The 18,441-nt window shown below is 39.5% G+C and overlaps 1 protein-coding gene across 2 annotated transcripts; it reads left to right on the top strand.

Annotated features, from left to right (window-relative positions):
* The first annotated feature begins 6,314 nt into the window (after positions 1-6,314).
* Positions 6,315-14,080, top strand: LOC135700898 (uncharacterized). Of its 2 annotated transcripts, XM_065221565.1 has the most exons (4): positions 6,315-6,481; positions 12,498-12,618; positions 13,013-13,178; positions 13,245-14,080. In XM_065221565.1, the coding sequence occupies exons 1-4, from the start codon at positions 6,455-6,457 to the stop codon at positions 13,852-13,854; spliced, it is 924 nt and encodes a 307-aa protein (XP_065077637.1). In that variant the 5' UTR covers positions 6,315-6,454; the 3' UTR covers positions 13,855-14,080. The 2 variants fall into 2 exon arrangements, with proteins under 2 accessions (XP_065077637.1, XP_065077636.1); XM_065221564.1 differs by having other exon boundaries at positions 13,013-14,080.
* Positions 14,081-18,441: the final 4,361 nt, after the last annotated feature.

The raw sequence follows: 18,441 nt of genomic DNA, 5'->3' as shown, positions 1-18,441 counted from the left end.
AAAAAATATAAACCTTAATATCTCAAAAAAAATTTTGGCTGATTTTTGATTTCTTTTATAAGACAAAAAATGATTTCTTTCATAAAACAGAAAATGATTACTTTTATAAAACAGAAATGAAAATGGAATATTTTAAATTATGGACACTTAAAGATAGCGGAGATGAATTATAGCCTACGGCTTAAAATCTCCTAAATATAGTTGATAAAAACTTAAATGTTTACAAAAAGTGTAGTACAGGGTAAAGGTACTTTAGGTAAATTTTTTGATAGTACGTTTTCTTTGTATATTTTTTCACAGAAAATTATTTAAAATGATACGACTTTGATATGTGTTTGTCATGGCTTTTTCGAAGCTTCCTTTTGTCGTAACATGCAACATTTCTCGCATGGCATCTGAACTCAAAATGCTGCATGATAAATCCTAAAATTGGATTAAAATACTCAGAGAAACTCTAAATAATATGAAAAATGCTTTCTGACCCGGGGGTGCGTTATGTATCATCCTCCCTACATACGTTCGTCTCCTATCTGTTCCCGAAAAGATTTCATACTTTAACACTCCAAACACGATGCCTCCGAAAAACGTGTAACGGCAAGTTTACAATGACATAGCAAAGTCATTTCTGGATGAATTTCAAAACTTGTAGTACCTCTAAAATATCTAAGGTCTGTAGATTATTAAGATTGAAAAAAGGTGGATGGTGGTGTACAAGACACGACCACATTGTTGACGTAGGACTACGAAATTTTTGTTCGATTTCCTAGTTTGTTGTTTCGGATATTATTTCAACTCTTTTGTACAAAGTTGTGGTGGCCCTGAACTGCGATGGTTTCTTTATGGCAAGCTTTGCTATAATCTATGGACCTCGTGTTTTTTTTTTTTTTCTTTTGGTTTGTTTTTTCCGTCGATCTTGTTTTCCGTGCACCAATGCTACCGACGTGCCAGGAAGGCAGCTCCCACACCTGGACCCTACCTATCGACCCATCAACTCATGAACCGGGGACCAACGGCTTTACTTCCCATCTGAAGGAAGGCGTGATCAGAGATGTTATGCCTCAGAACATCCCGGCGGCGCCGACTGGGATTGAACCCAGGCCTGCTGGGGTAAGAGGTAATCACGCTTACCACTACACCACCGGACCTCGTGTTTATTCGCGTTTGTACATATCACTTGCACAGGAAATCAGTTTGGCACAGCATTTGTGACCAGCATACTTTCCGGTGGCATGAAACAGGTCAAAATTTGCCCAAATCTACCAATTAATTTGTTTGTTTTGGATTTGCTTATAGCAAAATAGTGAACTTTTCGGGAACATTAACGCCAAAGAACTAACCAACACACTTTTTGTTACATGCCACATGCATGTGATTTGGTGTGCAGCACACTTCTTCCGATATTTTGATCACCTTATAGAAAAGGCGATGACAGTAGAATATCGGGAATTGCAATGCAAATTATTCTTAAAAATATATTTATATATTTGTTTACTGGTTCAAATTACAGCTGGGAAGATAAAAATGTCATTTTGCAAGTTGAAGTTGGTGTAATGTGTTATCGAATAATTTACCACTTCAACGAGGACTGCTACAGTCCTCTGTTTTATCAAATTAAATAAATAATATTGCATACTTTATTATTAATACAAGAAAGAGATTTGAAAAAAAATGTACATCTTTAACAATGTATGTTAATTGATATGTAGTATTGGCAAAAATACAATTTTAGAGAGAAATAAATGCATCAAATAATTTCATTTTTTTTAGACGAACTTTTCTTGAAACAATAAACTTAGAAAATATAACATTATATCGTATGTTTCTTCTTTAAACTGAGGGTTGACATAAAAATCACATAAAGATAATGCAAAATGCAAAGCAATGTTAGGATAAATTTTAGCGTTGAATTTTCTAAATTGCACTATGGGAGTAGTTGGCGACGCATTATCTTTGACCGCTTTCTTGTTGGCTCGACACATTCGAACGTTTTCAGCAACGGTCCGCATCTGTTTCGCAGGTTTTCCTGCCTCCTGGTCTCTCACGCGCTTCCCATAATTGCGGAGATATTTAGCAGCCATGTGTTGAGACATTTTCATGATTTGCACAGAATTTCTCAAAAGACACTTGTCTCGCTTTGAATATTGACTCTGTCCAACGCGGAGTGTAAACACTGAAGCATTTACTGTACCAGTTGGAAATGACAGAGAATTCTACAATGCATAATCACGATGCTCTTTGAATATGATGTCTGTGTTTGGGAAACAATCACAATATGAAATTTTGAATGCCTTTCATTTTGAACATACCGATAAAGTGCACAGACTTCTCCCATCATGAGTAGTTTTCTATCAAGTAGCGACACTGGCTCCTCTCCTTTTGTACTCTCTGTACTCTAAGTCTGTACTTTCTGTACTCCGTATTATAAACGGTTCGGACGATTTCTAAGATGTCGCGTAGCAGGAGAATGCATACGATGAGCGTTTCTCAGTTTATTAAAGTGAAACGGAATAAATTTAACACACCGATAAGACTACGAATAGAACCTTATTTATTTCCCTAACAAATTATTTGATTTTTGTATCATTTTGATGTATTTAGTGACAAATTGAATGGGTGAATCATGGGTTACTCTATTCTAGCTCTTTTCTGAAATGAACTTGGTGGTCCTGAAAAGGGCTGTTTTGTTATGTTGGTGATAAGTTTTAACCTCCGAAACCGTACAGAGTGCGTCCCTGTCGCTTCAGAGTGTAGACCACATCCATGGCCGTGACGGTTTTGCGCTTGGCGTGTTCAGTGTAGGTGACGGCATCACGGATCATATTTTCTAGGAACACCTTCAGCACACCTCGGATTTCCTCGATCAGACCGGAAATACGCTTGACACCACCACGTCGAGCCAGAAAACAAATCCAAGGAAAAAAAAAGGGAGAGCTTTTTGTGTGGTCGTTGGGAGCGTGTGGCTCTGAATTGGCAGCCAAATTTTCCGCAATTGCATCTTTCCTATTTTTACACGCCCGAAGATCGGAGGCAAATGCCACTTAGACTTGTTTCATCTACGAACCATTCTCTGATGACTGTGTTGGGGAAACAGCACATACATGTACGTAATTGGTGGATTTGCTAGTTATTTTGAAACTTTTGGACAATGCTTGAAATTTACCACATAATCAATAGTTTCAATTTAAAAATCAACAGTCAAAAGCATTGTTATCGATGCGTGGAAATGTTTCTGATCGAACAATGATACATTTTTTGAAATTGGTCCAGGGGCAGCTAAGCTATCAACGTTCAAAATCTTTCATAATTTCATTTTCTGGTTTTCATAAAGTGTACCCCCATCTTCCCGAAAGACGTAGTCCTTCGTCAAAAAAAGCTGAAAATAGGGTCTTCTACTTTTTTAAAAGCGAGTCGTTACAATTTTTTAAGATGTGTTTATAGGTTTTACAAGTAGTTTAAGATCTATAATTTAGATTAATGGACACAATTCTTCATAATTAGCCATATCCTGGAGACAACGGAAGATCCGGAACATCCGTAAAAGTGGTAAATCCATGAGCTCCGTGGGTTTTTTTTTAACATTAGGAACTGAGATTTAAGAATGAATTTGGGGTCGTGACATAAACATGGCCCAAAATGGCTATGGGACCGTCCTCCGGAAGATCCTGAATATCCGTAAAAGTGTTAAATCCATGAAACTCATCCTAGAGCTCCACAGTTTTTTGAATTTGGGGTCATGGTATAAATAAGGCCCCGGATGGCTATGGGACCGTCTTTCGGGATGTCCGGAACATCCGTAAGAGTGCTAATTCTATGAAACTGATACTAGAGTTACATGGGTTTTTTTATCGTCTCCTGAAATGTTTACATTTTATCCACTACCAACACATACGTGAAAGCTAGATCTCCACACTTTGTATAGACCAGGTTGCGCGAATACAACTGTATTGCTAAATGTGCACGGACACACACACACATGCGCATTTAAAGTGAGCTGGTTCAATTCAAGATTTATGGCAAAGGTTCAGCCATTTTGAAATTCTCAGCCAATGCTGAACACTTTGTGGAGGAATGTCGAGGAATTTCGTATAAACAAGATCGTGTTTGGCTGATGCTCGTAGCCATTCAGATCCATGTTTATGTCACGACCCCACATTAATTCTAATATCACAGTTCCTAATATCTGTGGAAAAAACTGTGGAGCTGTAGGATCAGTTTTATGGATTTACCACTTCTACGGATGTTCAGGATCTTCCAACGCACGGTTCTATGGCCATCCGGATCCACGTTTACGTCACGACTCAAAAAATTTTCTTACATCACAGTTCCAAGTGTTCCAAAAAAAAAAACGCGGCACGTTTCAGTTTCATGGATTAACCAATTTACGGGTGTTCCGGATATTCCGGAGGACGATCTATTGGCCATCTGGGTCCATGTTTATGTCACGACCCCAAATTCTGTCTTATATCATATCTGTGCTTACAATTCAATTCCATTTGGATTGTTTTTGGAAATTCCCTTGAAGCTCTTTTATTAATTCATTCGTAATTATGCTCAGAAATGACTTATTATTTTAGAAATATCATCAGAATTGCATCCTTAGAACTCTCCTCACAAATGCCATGACATTATTTTTATAATTCCTCTAGAATTTTCTATTTAAGGGAAATGGCTCTAATGTTGGCCTATGGATCTAAGATTGGGCCCATCGCTAAAAACCAGCTATTTATCCATTTTATCTAGATGAACGCGTCATTGGGACGGATACTTTTGGTCGCTATTGAAAATTTAATCGATTGCTGAATTTATATATGGGCCCAAATTAGGGGCATTTAGGCCGACATTACCATTTCCCCATTTTCCTGTGTAATTTTACGGAGTACTCATTATAGAGGGACCTGAAATTGCTATGGAACTCGTAGGATTACAGAAAATTTCTGCTCAGAGCATTCATTTGAATTCCCCATTCCATAATCACTCTTTCAAACATTCGAATTATTTGTTATTAATTTAATCAATTAAAGTTCATGCAGGAAATACTAACAAAATATTAGGGAATATAACAATTAAACTCATTTTGAAAGTAGTATTGGACTGAGTGCTTCTTGGGTTTCAATCACTTAGCATTACTCGACGTTTCTATGCATGCTCACTTCTTTCCGGTTTTGGGAATGAGCATCATACTAATAAAGAGATTGAACTCAAATACCAACTATTGCCTTTCCCGACTAAAACCCACATAATAAAAAATAATCCATGGATATCAGACGCACAAATAAATCCACTTGAGGCCACTTACACCCACCACCACAAATATTGATTTGGTGGTCATCGCTAAGTAGACACTAAATGAACCTTTAAAAGCATTCAGCAAAAATTACGATCCTCTAGTCTAGTGAAGAAAAAGCCTTCCGCTGAAGAATTTGCTCATCGTGAACTCTGAATCGCAGCCAACGTCCACACGGTCATAAAATACAACCACGTCTCACTCAATCCCAACCCAACCCAGCCCAACTTCAGACGCCTCCCTTCCTGATGCAAATCAGCATCGATAAAGTGCGAGGTACCATCATTACGCGCCACTTTCTTGTCACCGGGCGAAAATTTATTCAATCTCTATCAGGTGATTAATCATCACAGCATGACACACTAGGAAAGACGATCTCGTCCCGGACTACCGCTTAATTGATTTCCCACTGAGCTTGATTGAAAACTTTCCAACTACCGACCATACGACACACTACCAGCCGAAAAGAGACCGGACGGATTGTAAGCGACCGTCAAAAATTGTTAACTGCCTTGACTGACCTTGGTGAGGTTATGAGACTCTCAGATGCAACTCACCGGACACCAGTATGGTCAGAACCGATAACCGTCTGAGCAATGGTCCAAAAATGGCCTGACCACCTCGGTGATACGATTCTTGATCGAACTTCTTCGGTTTGGTAGAGGCTGAAATTCCGAACAAAATGTCGAATAATCAAAGTTTCCGTAAATCTTCACCGAACTAAGTCGATTCATGTACCGTTTAGGATCTCTCCCCGCTGCAGCCAAGTGTGAACGCTTTTGGGGAATGTCCGTTCGTGTCCTCCCTCGTGAACAAACAAAGTGAATCTCCCATCGTAAAATAAATTTTTAATGCATATTTTCAGCTACAATTATCGATTGACCGTCGTCGACACTTTTACTCTGGCTGGCTACTACCGGATCAACGTGGAATATTCGATGACGCCGCCGACGTCACGGCTCTGCTAAGAGTACTCAGTCCGTACGTGCAGTACTATTTAATGAGACTTTTGCTGCAAACTCAGTTTAGTTTGATTGAAATTACTACAGAATTCAGAAGTACTTAGGAAACGTCCTCGGCAGGGCCGCGCTAACGAACTAGTGACTAGCAGCAGCAGAACAACAGATCCAGCATTCCCCGGGCATCAGCATCAGCATCAGCACCAGCACGATGAAATTTGCAGTGGCAACACCTTTGGTGAGTCAAGTCTAATAACATCGAGAAATTTATACCCGCATCGGTTCCCGAATGTCAGAGGTGTGCGTTATAAGTGGAGTTTTAGTGTGATCGGGATATTGCCGCAAGGGATGTTGTGGTGGGACATTCCAGATGGATTAGGTGGATACCGATCCACACGGTACGGGGGTGGACAGCCTTAGTGGCGTTACTAAGTGCGACGCGTTGGGAGGAAAATTGCACAAAATATGCGGATCCAAAGTGGAGAAAGAATACCGGGTGATTTATTTTACGAGTGATACGAAATATGGACAGCTTAGAATGCAAATGCTTTCGCGGCCTTGCCTGCGGCTGAAACAGCACATGGTGATACACACAGTAGCGGAGGAATTCGTGAAATGTAGCGTTGCTGATCGTGATGGGTCGGAAATCCTTGGAAATGTGGTGTATTTATGGATTGTGTGATTTTAGTGGAGGATTTTTAGTAATGTTAATTACATTTAAATAACTTGGTGATGAAATGTCAAGCCGGATAGCATAGACAATTTGAGGAAATTTATGGATTTAATTGCTTCCAGCGTTACCCTAATAAAAATTGTATGGTTAATTTGCTTAACGACGTGTTCTGGGTATCATCCAAACCATTTGTGGAATAGTTCAATGATTTGGGTTATCGTTCGTTTATGGTTATTTTTTATTAGGGTAGACTCCTTAACCAAGTTTGAGGTTAGAAGGATAGTTTTGAGGATTAACTGGTCAAAATTTGGGGCCTACAGATAAGCTACACACATGAAAAAATGTATATACAGTGTATTGAGTGTACACCCTAAAGGATTTTTTTAAACATTGTAATTAGATATATATTTTTTAAAATCACGGCTGGTGGTTAAACAGATATTTATTGATTTTTCGCTATAGTTTTGTCCTTTATTTGAAGAACCTGTATGAAGCAGGACTTAATTTTGTAAAACGCTCGAACTTTTAACCCTTTTTAAGTGGAAGAATTTTAGAAAAATTAGTTGAATAGGTATTACTGATCTTTATTATGACTCAAAATGAGCAAAATTTCAAGATGTTTAGTTCATTGTATTCCAAGATATTTAGGTATTTATAAAAAGCGCTTTTCTTAAACAGCTCTTACTTTTAATATACGCAACCAAAACCACCATTAATTGATAAATGTATGATGATTCAGCATCAAAAATTCAGAAACGTATTCCTGTAAATTAGGCTTTACAGCCGTTTTTTTTTTCTAAACTTTAATGACATCTGTACGCTTAATTTTGAGATACACTGTACATGTAGGTGCTCTGAGGCTTATATGTCAGCTTAAGATCACTTACATGTACAGTTTATCTAAAAATTGAGCGTCATTTTTGACATAAAGTTGAGTCATAACAGACACGAAATACATCTTTTAGGATAAAGATGAATTCCGTTGCATATAAGATTAATTACAGTTGCCTCTCCATATATGCGGTGGGTGGTACCATCCACCCACTGCTATTTTTTGGCTGTGTTTATAGTTGCGATTTGGGGTCCCTATCTGTTGGTTTTTTAGCTTGATTTGCGACTCTCAGCTTGTTTGCGACATCTCGGACGGAGAGTTTGGGGTTCCGCTTGAAATCGCTGCCCACTCATTTTGCCGTCGCTCTGGCTTCCGACTTTCGATTTCACCCCGATCCAGGGCTCCTGGCTGTCGACAAACGTTCTCCGGACACTTTTATTACATTGGTGACAGTGGATTAGTCCACTTTTATAGATTTAGCTAACTCGGCATGCGAGTAGTTCGGATTTTCGACCAAATTGATGATGCGTTGCTGCTTTTGCCTGGATGCCATCATCAAAATAGAGGCATCATTCTGCACGTACACACCTACAAAATGAGGGATGTTCAGGTGTTTTGAATGATCGATTAAATGAAATGTGTCAAGTTTAAGTCGACCAATGTTTGATCGTAACATCCTTCAGAATGAAAACACAGTTGAAAAAGTAGTGTAAATTTCCGCTATATTATACAAGTTTACATTATAAATCGTGTAAATTGATTAGACATGTCATTAAGCATTCTATATATTGTATGCAACTGTCCACTTTTGTTATCAACATTTCTTGCAAGCTGCTAGTTTACATGAAATAGAAATTTACATGCACGAATTTTCGCATGCATGGATGTTTACATCACCAATAAAATTCATGTTTTTGTTGTGTAACTCATTGGATAAAGGAGGTAAAAATCTCCAAGAACAGCCATATTAATAAACGATATTTATTAACTAAATGAGTGAGATTGACTATATGACATTACTTCGAATAACTCCATTTAGCAGAGTTATTCATTTGGTTTAATCTCTCAAAGAACTACTCATGTTTTTGAGAAGGATTTCAAATTCAAGAGAGAGAAATTACTATTAAGCATTTCAGTTGAATAAATTTTTCTAAAACTTAATTTTTTTTCCGTCGATCTTGTTTTCCGTACTGAGTAACAATGCTACGGACGCTAAGGAAGCAGCTCTCTCACCTGGACCCTACCTATCGACCCAACAACTTATGAACCGGGGACCAACGGCTGTACTTCCCTTCCGAAGGAAGACGTGACGTGATCAGAGATTGGACCCAGGTCTTTTGGGGAGAGAGGCAATCACGCTTACCACTACACCACCAGCGGCGCTATTAGTTGAATTGATTGAACTATTTTATCTGAGGAAGAACAGCTCAAGATACAAAAAGGAGCCAGTTCCAAAAGAACTAAATAACTTTTGAGTATTTTCAGATCGATTGCTTTTTCGAAAAATGATCTCCAACAAAGTTGTTGCTGAGAAAATTTCCAGGAATCACAGCTGTCATTTTTCAAAACAGAGCAATATGGTGAATTGTTACATAGAAATAAACAACAAATTTTTATTTCCCGTAGTAATTTCCATATAAACTTCAACTGGTTTGTGCCAAATTAGTTCAAATTTTGGGATGCTAATTAAGCACGATTTGGAACCGTTAGAGCACTTGGAGCGAAAAATTCAAATTTAGTATCAGTCTACTGCTCATGTTCTAAAGAAGGAATCAACTTTAGGAACAAGAAATTACTATTGAATATTATTAAAGGTTGACCACGGAAGGGCATTTAAGGCATTTTTTGAGTAATGTTTTTTTTTTCAAAATTTCTCTGAATCAAACTTAGAGTTTGTAAAATCATAGTAGGCATTGGTTGTCAGGATAAGTTCATTTATAAAATCCCAGTCTATCCACTCGTGGCACTTTTCGATTACATTCTTGAGCAGGAATTGTGGATTTCGGTTGACCGCAAGAGTGCCAAGGAGGAAATAATAAAAAATCGAAATTTCCAAAAATGTTCCTTGTCTGGCAAGCAATCTGCAGTGGTGGACTGAAAAGCGAAACTTTTGTTACTTCTTGGACCATGAACCATCAAATTTAACAGGAGGAGTGCCTACGGAAGAGACTACTGTCTTTTCTGGAGCAGCATTAGGTGGATTGCCTATTCTGGCCGGACTGCCACTACTTAAATTCCACCAAACAGTGGTACAGCAAAAAATGACGTTACAGTGGTTCCCAAGGAGATGAATCCGGCCAATACTCCGGAACTAAAGCCAATTGAGGAATACTGGTCAATTAATCAATGAAATTGCTGAGGTTTTGACAGAAATATGCTGTGGCTACCACAGTATTTTACATTTGATCGTCCATATACAGTAGCTCTAGAAGCAAACTGTGGTGGGTTCAAAACCTAACCATCTAAATTGAGCAAGTTTTGAACCCACAACAGAATGTTTTTGGTGCTACTGTATATGGACGATGAAATGTAAAATACTTTGGTAGCCACAGCAGAGTTCTGTCAAAACCTCAGCATTTTCATTGATTCATTGTGAAGCACATACTGACGAAAAAGGGTAGAACCTCAATTGACCTGAAGGATTTCAAGCTGAAATGGAATTTGACAGCAAAACAAGTGGAAACAGAGCTCGTGCAAAAGATGATGGGCTCATTGCTAACATCGTTATGGTACTATTGACCGTACCAAAGTAAATTGGATACTACTTTCCACCTTCGAATCCGACATATGTAACATCGCCAGTGTTGGCTAGACCAGTTTTTAAGTAGGGAGATTTTCGGAAAATAAGCCATTTCTCGTTAAATATTGCTTCTTTCGATGAGAAAAAGGCCATGTTTTGAACTTTGTGGAAATAGCGATAGAAAGTAGAAAAAATGTATGGAATTAACTATACAATTTTTTATTTTTTTTATGTTAAGACACTCCCCACCTTCTTCAAAAATTTGAAAAATATTAAAGGGGCAGAAAAATCAGCCCTACTCAAAATCGTCAATCGCTCCTCACTATATCCTAAATCTAAACTTTTTTTCGTTCCTAGTTATCATTTTTTTTCATCCCCCTCCTCCTATTTGAGTGATTTCCGACATAAAATGAAAATACTATTTTCATCAGCCTTATTTGATAATATTAATTGAAAGAGAATTTGGCCACACATTCTCAAATCATTTTTCCACCAGCCCATACTACTGAAGATGCTCTTCCTCTGGTGTCAAGGCCTGCTTCTATCGAATCATTTAATTGTCCGTTATAGAGCGTTGTCAGTTTCAGTGTTGACATAAAGGGTGATACGGTCAAAATTTGGTCAATATCAACTTGACGTATTTCTTTCAATTTTGCATTTAAAAAACCTGAACACCCCTCATTTTGAAGGTGTTTGTGTGTAGAATGTTGCTCCTATTTTGATTTTGGAATTCACTCTTCAGTTGTCAAAATGCCGTCCAAGCAAGAAGAGCAGCGTATCAAAATTTTGCTCGCGCATCGCGAAAATCCGAGCAACTCGCACGCAAAGTTGGCAAAATCGCTAAAAGTTGCCAAATCAACCGTTACAAATGTAATTAAAGTGTTTGGGGAACGTTTGTCGACAGCCAGGAAGTCTGGATCGGGGGGAAATCGAAAACCGGAAGCCGCTGAGACGACAAAGAGAGTTGCCGGTAGTTTCAAGCGAAACCCTAACCTCTCTCTCCGAGATGCCGCAAATAAGCTGGGTGTATCGTCTACAACCGTGCATCGAGCCAAAAAACGAGCCGGACTATCGACTTACAAGAAGGTAGTGACTCCAAATCGCGATGATAAACAAAATACGACGGCCAAAGCTCGATCCCGGAGGCTGTACACGACGATGCTGACGAAGTTTGACTGCGTGGTAATGGACGACGAAACCTACGTCAAAGCCGACTACAAGCAGCTTCCGGGACAGGAGTTTTATACGGCAAAAGGAAGGGGAAAGGTAGCAGATGTTTTCAAGCACATGAAACTGTCAAAGTTCGCAAAGAAATATCTGGTTTGGCAAGCCATCTGTACCTGTGGCTTGAAAAGCAGCATTTTCATAGCTTCCGGGACTGTCAACCAAGAAATTTACGTGAAAGAGTGTTTGAATAAACGTCTGCTGCCTTTCCTGAAGAAACACGGTTGTTCCGTACTGTTTTGGCCGGATTTTACATCTTGCCATTACGGTAAAAAGGCCATGGAGTGGTACGCCGCCAACAACGTGCAGGTGGTTCCCAAGGACAAGAACCCTCCCAACACGCCAGAGCTCCGCCCAATTGAGAAATACTGGGCTATTGTCAAGCGGAACCTAAAGAAGACCAAAAAAACTGCTAAGGGCGAGCAGCAGTTCAAGGCAAACTGGCTTTCTGCGGCGAAGAAGGTGGACAAGGTGGCTGTACAAAATCTGATGGCAGGGGTCAAGCGTAAGGCCCGGCAATTCGGATTTGGAAAAGCGGAAGCCTAACTGAATATTTTTCCTGAATTTTATACTAATTGAACTTGAAAAAGAAATTTAATTTGATTTTTTAAATAAACGATTTCACCGATTTACACGCGTTTTCCCTTGACCAAATTTTGACCGTATCACCCTTTATATTGAAACATTTAAATCTTATGAAATTAAGCACCTTGTCAATAGTTAGATTTTTTCCATAAGATGATAGCCTAATTTCAACAGTAAAATGAAACATACCATTTTTTCAGATTGGATTCCTAATACTGGGCACCATTTCATGCACATCTGCTCGAGCAGCCCACGATGGCAAATACAATAAGAGAAAGTATAACTACGGAAATCATGGAAAATACGTCCACACAAATGGAGGTAAGGTATCTGTAAACATTAATTCTAACTCTGCACCAGTTCATAACTTGCACCGCATAAATTGGCCGACGCACCCTTACACAATCAATGAATCAGGCAGCCCCGATTGGCAGATCGTAGGTATAAGTACACACAAACATGATTGATTTTAACAAACCCTCATTGGAACACAGCCGTTTCTCATCGAAATTGGAAATTTCATCTGAGTAATAAATCTACCTGCAAGGTCTTCGACACCAGCCACACACTTCCGCCTTGCAGCATCATTAACAATATAAAACTTTATAAAAATCGATACTAACCTATATCACAGCAAACACTCAGACACCACGGGAAGCAATTAATCACCTCCGGAAAACATGCGCTTTAACGAATCCCATTGATATTCTTGCAGGTGACTACGTAGAAGATTTGGATCGCTATCGCTACGTTCACTACGACGATGGCGATCGAGGACGCTACATCCATTCGCACGTTCCGTACGATGGGGGATTCGGCAACTACGAGGGTGGTCACGAGCCCTTCCGCAATCCCCCGTACGATGCCACTGGATTGTATGCGTATGTTCAGAAACCGAAAAACGAATCCTGTTTACGGTTGCTAGAACAGTATTCTAACACTTGCAGCGATTCCAGCTTGGACAATCCGTATAAGTCCAACGAATACGATATCAAGCAGCCATCGATCTACCTGGAGTATGGAACCCCAGAATCGGAATACGTGGATGCTTCCTCTCGTCAGGAGAAACAGACTTCAGCTGCCATCGGACTGGATCCACGAGCGTCCACCTTCCCGGGAACAGCTTACCTTCCAGTTCCAAGACCACCTACCGAGTATGGTCCTCCGAAAAGAGCGAACGCCAATGCATCAACTAAACAAGTAAAGGGAGCTACCACTCTTAGAAGCATCAATATCGGTTCGATATCCCTCACGACTACCAGTGGACAAGAATCGAAACTCGATTTCGTTACAAAAGCTCCCGAAACAACACGGAACCGAATTACTGTGTCCCAAAGGATGACACCGGAATCCTCTACGTCTACCACTCGTTCGACAAAAGCTTCAACTACAGCAGCATCTACGAAGATTTTAACAACAACAAAGACGACAACAGTCTCATCAGTTGCAACTACAACAGCAAAAGCATCCATCGAGGAACAACTTTATCAGTGTCGAGCCGAGTTGCAAGCAGCGCTACTAAAGTTAAGCCATGACGAGCATGCAAAACGAGACTAATTTAACTGCTGTTGCTATCAGATTCTGTAAGGAAATAGCCTCGCCTAGCAGAAATTAAAAAAAATAAAAGTGATGAGCAGAGAACAGGTCCGGTCGCATCCTACCGTCCGTCGATCGTGGCGTCAGCAAAGGCATCTGAAAACCAAATTCGCTGTTGTCTGAAAGCAAAGTTGACTAATCCGAGAATAGCATTAAGATATTTATTTCCATCGCGAAACAATGCTGTGTGTTGTAATAAAAATGAACATAATAAAAGCATAAAATCATAAAATAGAGTTTTAACGGGCACATGTTTCCCCAGCGGAAACATAGATCGTTTTTTAGTGAGATGATTCATTTGTTTGACGTTTATGGTGAATTTTGGCTGATAGGTTTGATTTACAGAAGTTAGTTCAGGATCAAAATAATGGCAATAATCTCGGCAGCTAAATTTATGGATGTACTTCACCAGGTCTAGATGGGTCTAAAGAAGCCTTCACAAACAAAGTCGTATTGTCACATATTTGAGTTGTGATGTTCCACTTTACAGAATATAAGAGAATGCCCATAAACTACGTGGACAGCTTGATGGGGAAGGGAAGGCAATTTATCGAGCTTCTAGGGCTTATACATACAGGTCATAATCGATTAGCCGGGGGTTCGATTATCCAGAAGAAAATTGTTCCCCTATCCGAGGCCATATTTTTTTTATGTAGTACATATTGGGTTTGAGTAAGGAAAAACATGAAGCATAGGATAAATGCATTTTAACCGTTTTAAGCCAATATGTGCTTAGTGGAGACAAACAAAGTGATATAGAAAGGAAAGATGACGAAGGTATCCTGAGGTGACCATACCATGCCATCGTGATCTGTGAGGGGCCATGTCAGGCCACAGTTGAAAATTTAATTTGAATTGTTGCATAGTTGAAGAGTTTCAGAACGCCTGATGGTATTTGAAACATTCTCAGAGCCTCCTTGCATCATGAGGGAATATCCGAGAGATGTGTTTTGAATTGATGAATCGTTTGAGATCTTCAGTACAATAGTACCTGATCAACCTGAAGTCTTGAAAAAAATATCCAGACGGCTTTATGATGATGATAGTGGTTTACCACCCATTGTAGCACGGAAACTAAGTCCAACAGCAGTGGGTTCTTTTCTCTGTTTGTCTTGATCAAGCTTAATAACCTCTGATTGTCCTCAACATGTCGCTGTATGAAGGGCCAAAAACGGATTGGGTAGATTGATAGGCAAAGTCGGCTATACGCATCTACGGAACAATAAAGAATCTCCTTCCAGCAACTTGATCAGCCAATTGGTCAAAAAGACAAGCCCGCAAACAGGAAGATGAGTGGGGAGAAAAGCCAGCCCTTTATCCACGAAATGTTATCAACAGGGAGTTGGCATTCCCACTCTCCCCGTTAAAATCGCTTCAATCGGATGCCCTATTGGACCGTCCCTTTCCTTTTATATATGTATTTCAATGTATATACGAGTTGATTGTTATGATTATTGTCAATAATACTTACATTTCGATGAAGATCGTGCTACTTATTTTCCTTTTTTGTGATACTTATCATCACAAAAACCAATCTTGAATCGTAGACCACACACTTAGAAATAACTAATTTTACACGTGACGGAATCCGTCTTTGACATAAAGGATGAGACGTAAACAAACATGTCATGTAATATTAAGTGCTCCGAGACTGAAAAGTTCGTTGCTCGACGAAAAGTACGTTTGATTGAGCTATATTTTGCGTCTGTTATGACTCAAATGTATGTCAAAAATGACGCTCGTATATGCCACTCTCAGAGCACCTAAATTTACATGATTTTTTCTAAGTGTGCAGGTCCATCAACAATACACTCGTTCCGAGACGGGGCTCTGTGATAAAGCCATCTTCTTCTTCTTCATCATCTATTTGCTCACCACCTGTAATGCATGCAAACGAAAAAGAGATACAACCAGGATTAGTTTTTTTTTATAACTATAAGTAATAGTTTTATCCAAATACCCAAGTTACCATATAGTGTCTCAGTGACATTTTCCCACATTCAAAGCTACTTTGTGACTATTTGGTTACTTGGATACTCATAGAAAATGTTGGGCAAGTACCACAAGTTCAACAACACCCAACAATGGACAGCTCAATGTTTATCCCATCCATTCTTTGAATCAGCGAACACCAACTTGATTATCCGCTACGAAACACCAAAGAATATATGTATAGAGATAAATCTCAAAAACACAGTTTTAACTGATAGTACTTTATAAACATCAAGCCGTCCCCTAATGGTCCCTGCCAACCCACGGCGCCTTCACGGTAATATGGACCATCAGAATGGTTCATCGTTTGCGAGTTGCAATATTTCCCAAACTGAAGCGATACATCTCTCATTGTTTCAACTTTATCCTAACGTAATATAATCACCCATATGCCCGTCCAAACCCTAATCCCATCCCCCACACCAAATCAAATACAGTCAGGAATCCTTATTGCCGGGGTAACGGGGGCGTGAATAAGGAATCGTGAATAAGGAAACCCACAGCTTATGGGATTTTCACTAATGGGGGCTGTGGTGGATTATCTTATTTGTTACAATATATAGAGCTATACTGTCTTGGACAAAGTTGTTGTAATAAGATAGACCAACAAGCTTGTGTCACTTTTATGTTACTTATGACGGGTGCTATGATCTATGGATCTTAGGTCCAACATATAATATTTCGTGATCCTGGCCATATAGAAAGTTACTGTCTTGAGCAAAGTTGTTCAGGCGACCAAGTGCTTTCGGATGGTGACCATATTAGTTCAGAACTCTCTCACTACGCAGCGCTAGTGTGCATGTGAACTTCCTATATAAGCAGTATCTCAAAATCCTGGCCATATAGAAGGTTCCTGTCTTCAGCAAAGTTGTTCAGGCGACCAAGTGCTTTCGGATGGTGACCATATTAGTTCAGAACTCTCTCACTACGCAGCGCTAGTGTGCATGTGAACTTCCTATATAAACTGTATCTCGAGAACCTGGCCATATAGAACGTTGCTGTCTTGAGCAAAGCTGTTCAGGTGACCAAGTCCTTGCGGATGGTGGTCATATTATTTAAGAACTCTCTCCCTACGTGGTACTAGTGTGCACATGAACTTCCTTAATATGTTATTTCTGGAAAGCTTGACCATATAAGATGTTGTTGTGCAATGCGAGGACACGAAAAGGAATAGGGATGACGTGTAGAGAGGTTGTAAATCGATTTCGGACGCCATTTTAAAATACAAGATGGTGGTCATCGATTCAAGAAAAACTGTCAAATACCCTACAATATGGGTATTTTCGGAAAGGGAACGACGTGTAGAGGCTGAAAATCGATGCCAGACGTTATTTTGAAATCCAAGATGGCGGCCATCAGTTCGAGAAAAACTCAAGACCAACAATTGAAATGGCCTTAACTCCATTTTGTAAACAAACCTTGTAAGGCCATTTTCTCACGAACCAAAGTCCGCAAAGGCAAACCAACATAATGAACAGGTAGGTGAAATTCTCCTCTACCCGATTGTGGTTTAGGTTTGCGAATGAAGGTTTTGGTTCGCGAGAAAATGGTTTACAAGGTTTGTTTACAAAATGGAGTTAATGCCATTTCAATTGTTGGTCTTGAACTGTCAAATACGCTACAATATCGGTATTTTCGGAAAAGGGATGACGCTTGGAGTCTGGAAATCGTTGCTAGATGTCATTTTGAAATCCAAGATGGCGACCATCGGTTCAAGAAAAACTGTCAAATACCCTACAATATGGATATTTTCGGAAAGGGGATGACGTATAGAGAACAGAAATTAATTCCAGACGCATTTTGGAATCCAAGATGTCGACTACCAGTGCAAAAAAAACTGGCAACTACTCTACAACATGGGTATTTCTGAATAGGGGATGACGTGTTGAGACTGTAAATCAATGCCAGACGCTATTTTGTAATGCAAGATGGCAACAATCGGTTCGAGAAAACTGTCAAATACTCTAAAATCTGGGTATTTTCGGAAAGAAAATGACGTGTAGGGGACGACGGAGGAGTTTTGCGCAGCCAAGAACATTAGCTTCAAGGCTTTGCTGCTCCTTGATTACGCTCCGTTGCATCCGCCCACCATAAGCAATCCCACCATAATGCTTCTATACATGCCACCAAAGATCACTTATTTGATTCAACCCCTTGATCAAGGCATCATAAAAAATTTCAAGCTGAAGTATGTCAAGAGAAACTACCGTTTTATTCTGGAAACAGTCGTGAATGAAGGCCTTTCACTAGCGGATACACGAAAGTAGTTCAGCATCAAGAATTGTTTCGACTGCTTGGATTTGGTTCTAAAGTACATAAAACAAAGCACGTTGGTAAACTGCTTGAAGAAAATTCTTCCGTCGTATTTCGCGAATTCACAATGCAATGAAGACGACAACGAGGATTTGCAGATTATGTCCGAAATTCAACAAATTCACGAAAACTTTGGTGCACCGAGGATAAGAAACACGGTGAAATCAACGAAATCATAAGAGATGCACCGGCTACAGCAGATGAAATTGTTAGCGTACTGGACCCATTTATAATGAATAGGGA

Source organism: Ochlerotatus camptorhynchus, unplaced genomic scaffold (genome assembly GCF_037179485.1).
Source record: "Ochlerotatus camptorhynchus isolate MF236.1 unplaced genomic scaffold, CSIRO-AGI_Acam_v1.1 ptg000144l, whole genome shotgun sequence".
NCBI lineage: Eukaryota > Metazoa > Arthropoda > Insecta > Diptera > Culicidae > Ochlerotatus > Ochlerotatus camptorhynchus.
Note: the sequence above shows the minus strand (reverse complement) of the source record. Positions and strands in the feature narration are given on the sequence as shown.

Bases quoted from the DNA above. Each gene is read 5' to 3' on its own strand.
- LOC135700898 (XM_065221564.1), top strand. From the start codon at position 6,455: ATGAAATTTGCAGTGGCAACACCTTTG. The intron at 6,482-12,497 runs GTGAGTCAAGTC...CCATTTTTTCAG, and splicing joins TTGCAGTGGCAACACCTTTG to ATTGGATTCCTAATACTGGG. The intron at 12,619-13,012 runs GTAAGGTATCTG...ATATTCTTGCAG, and splicing joins ATACGTCCACACAAATGGAG to GTGACTACGTAGAAGATTTG.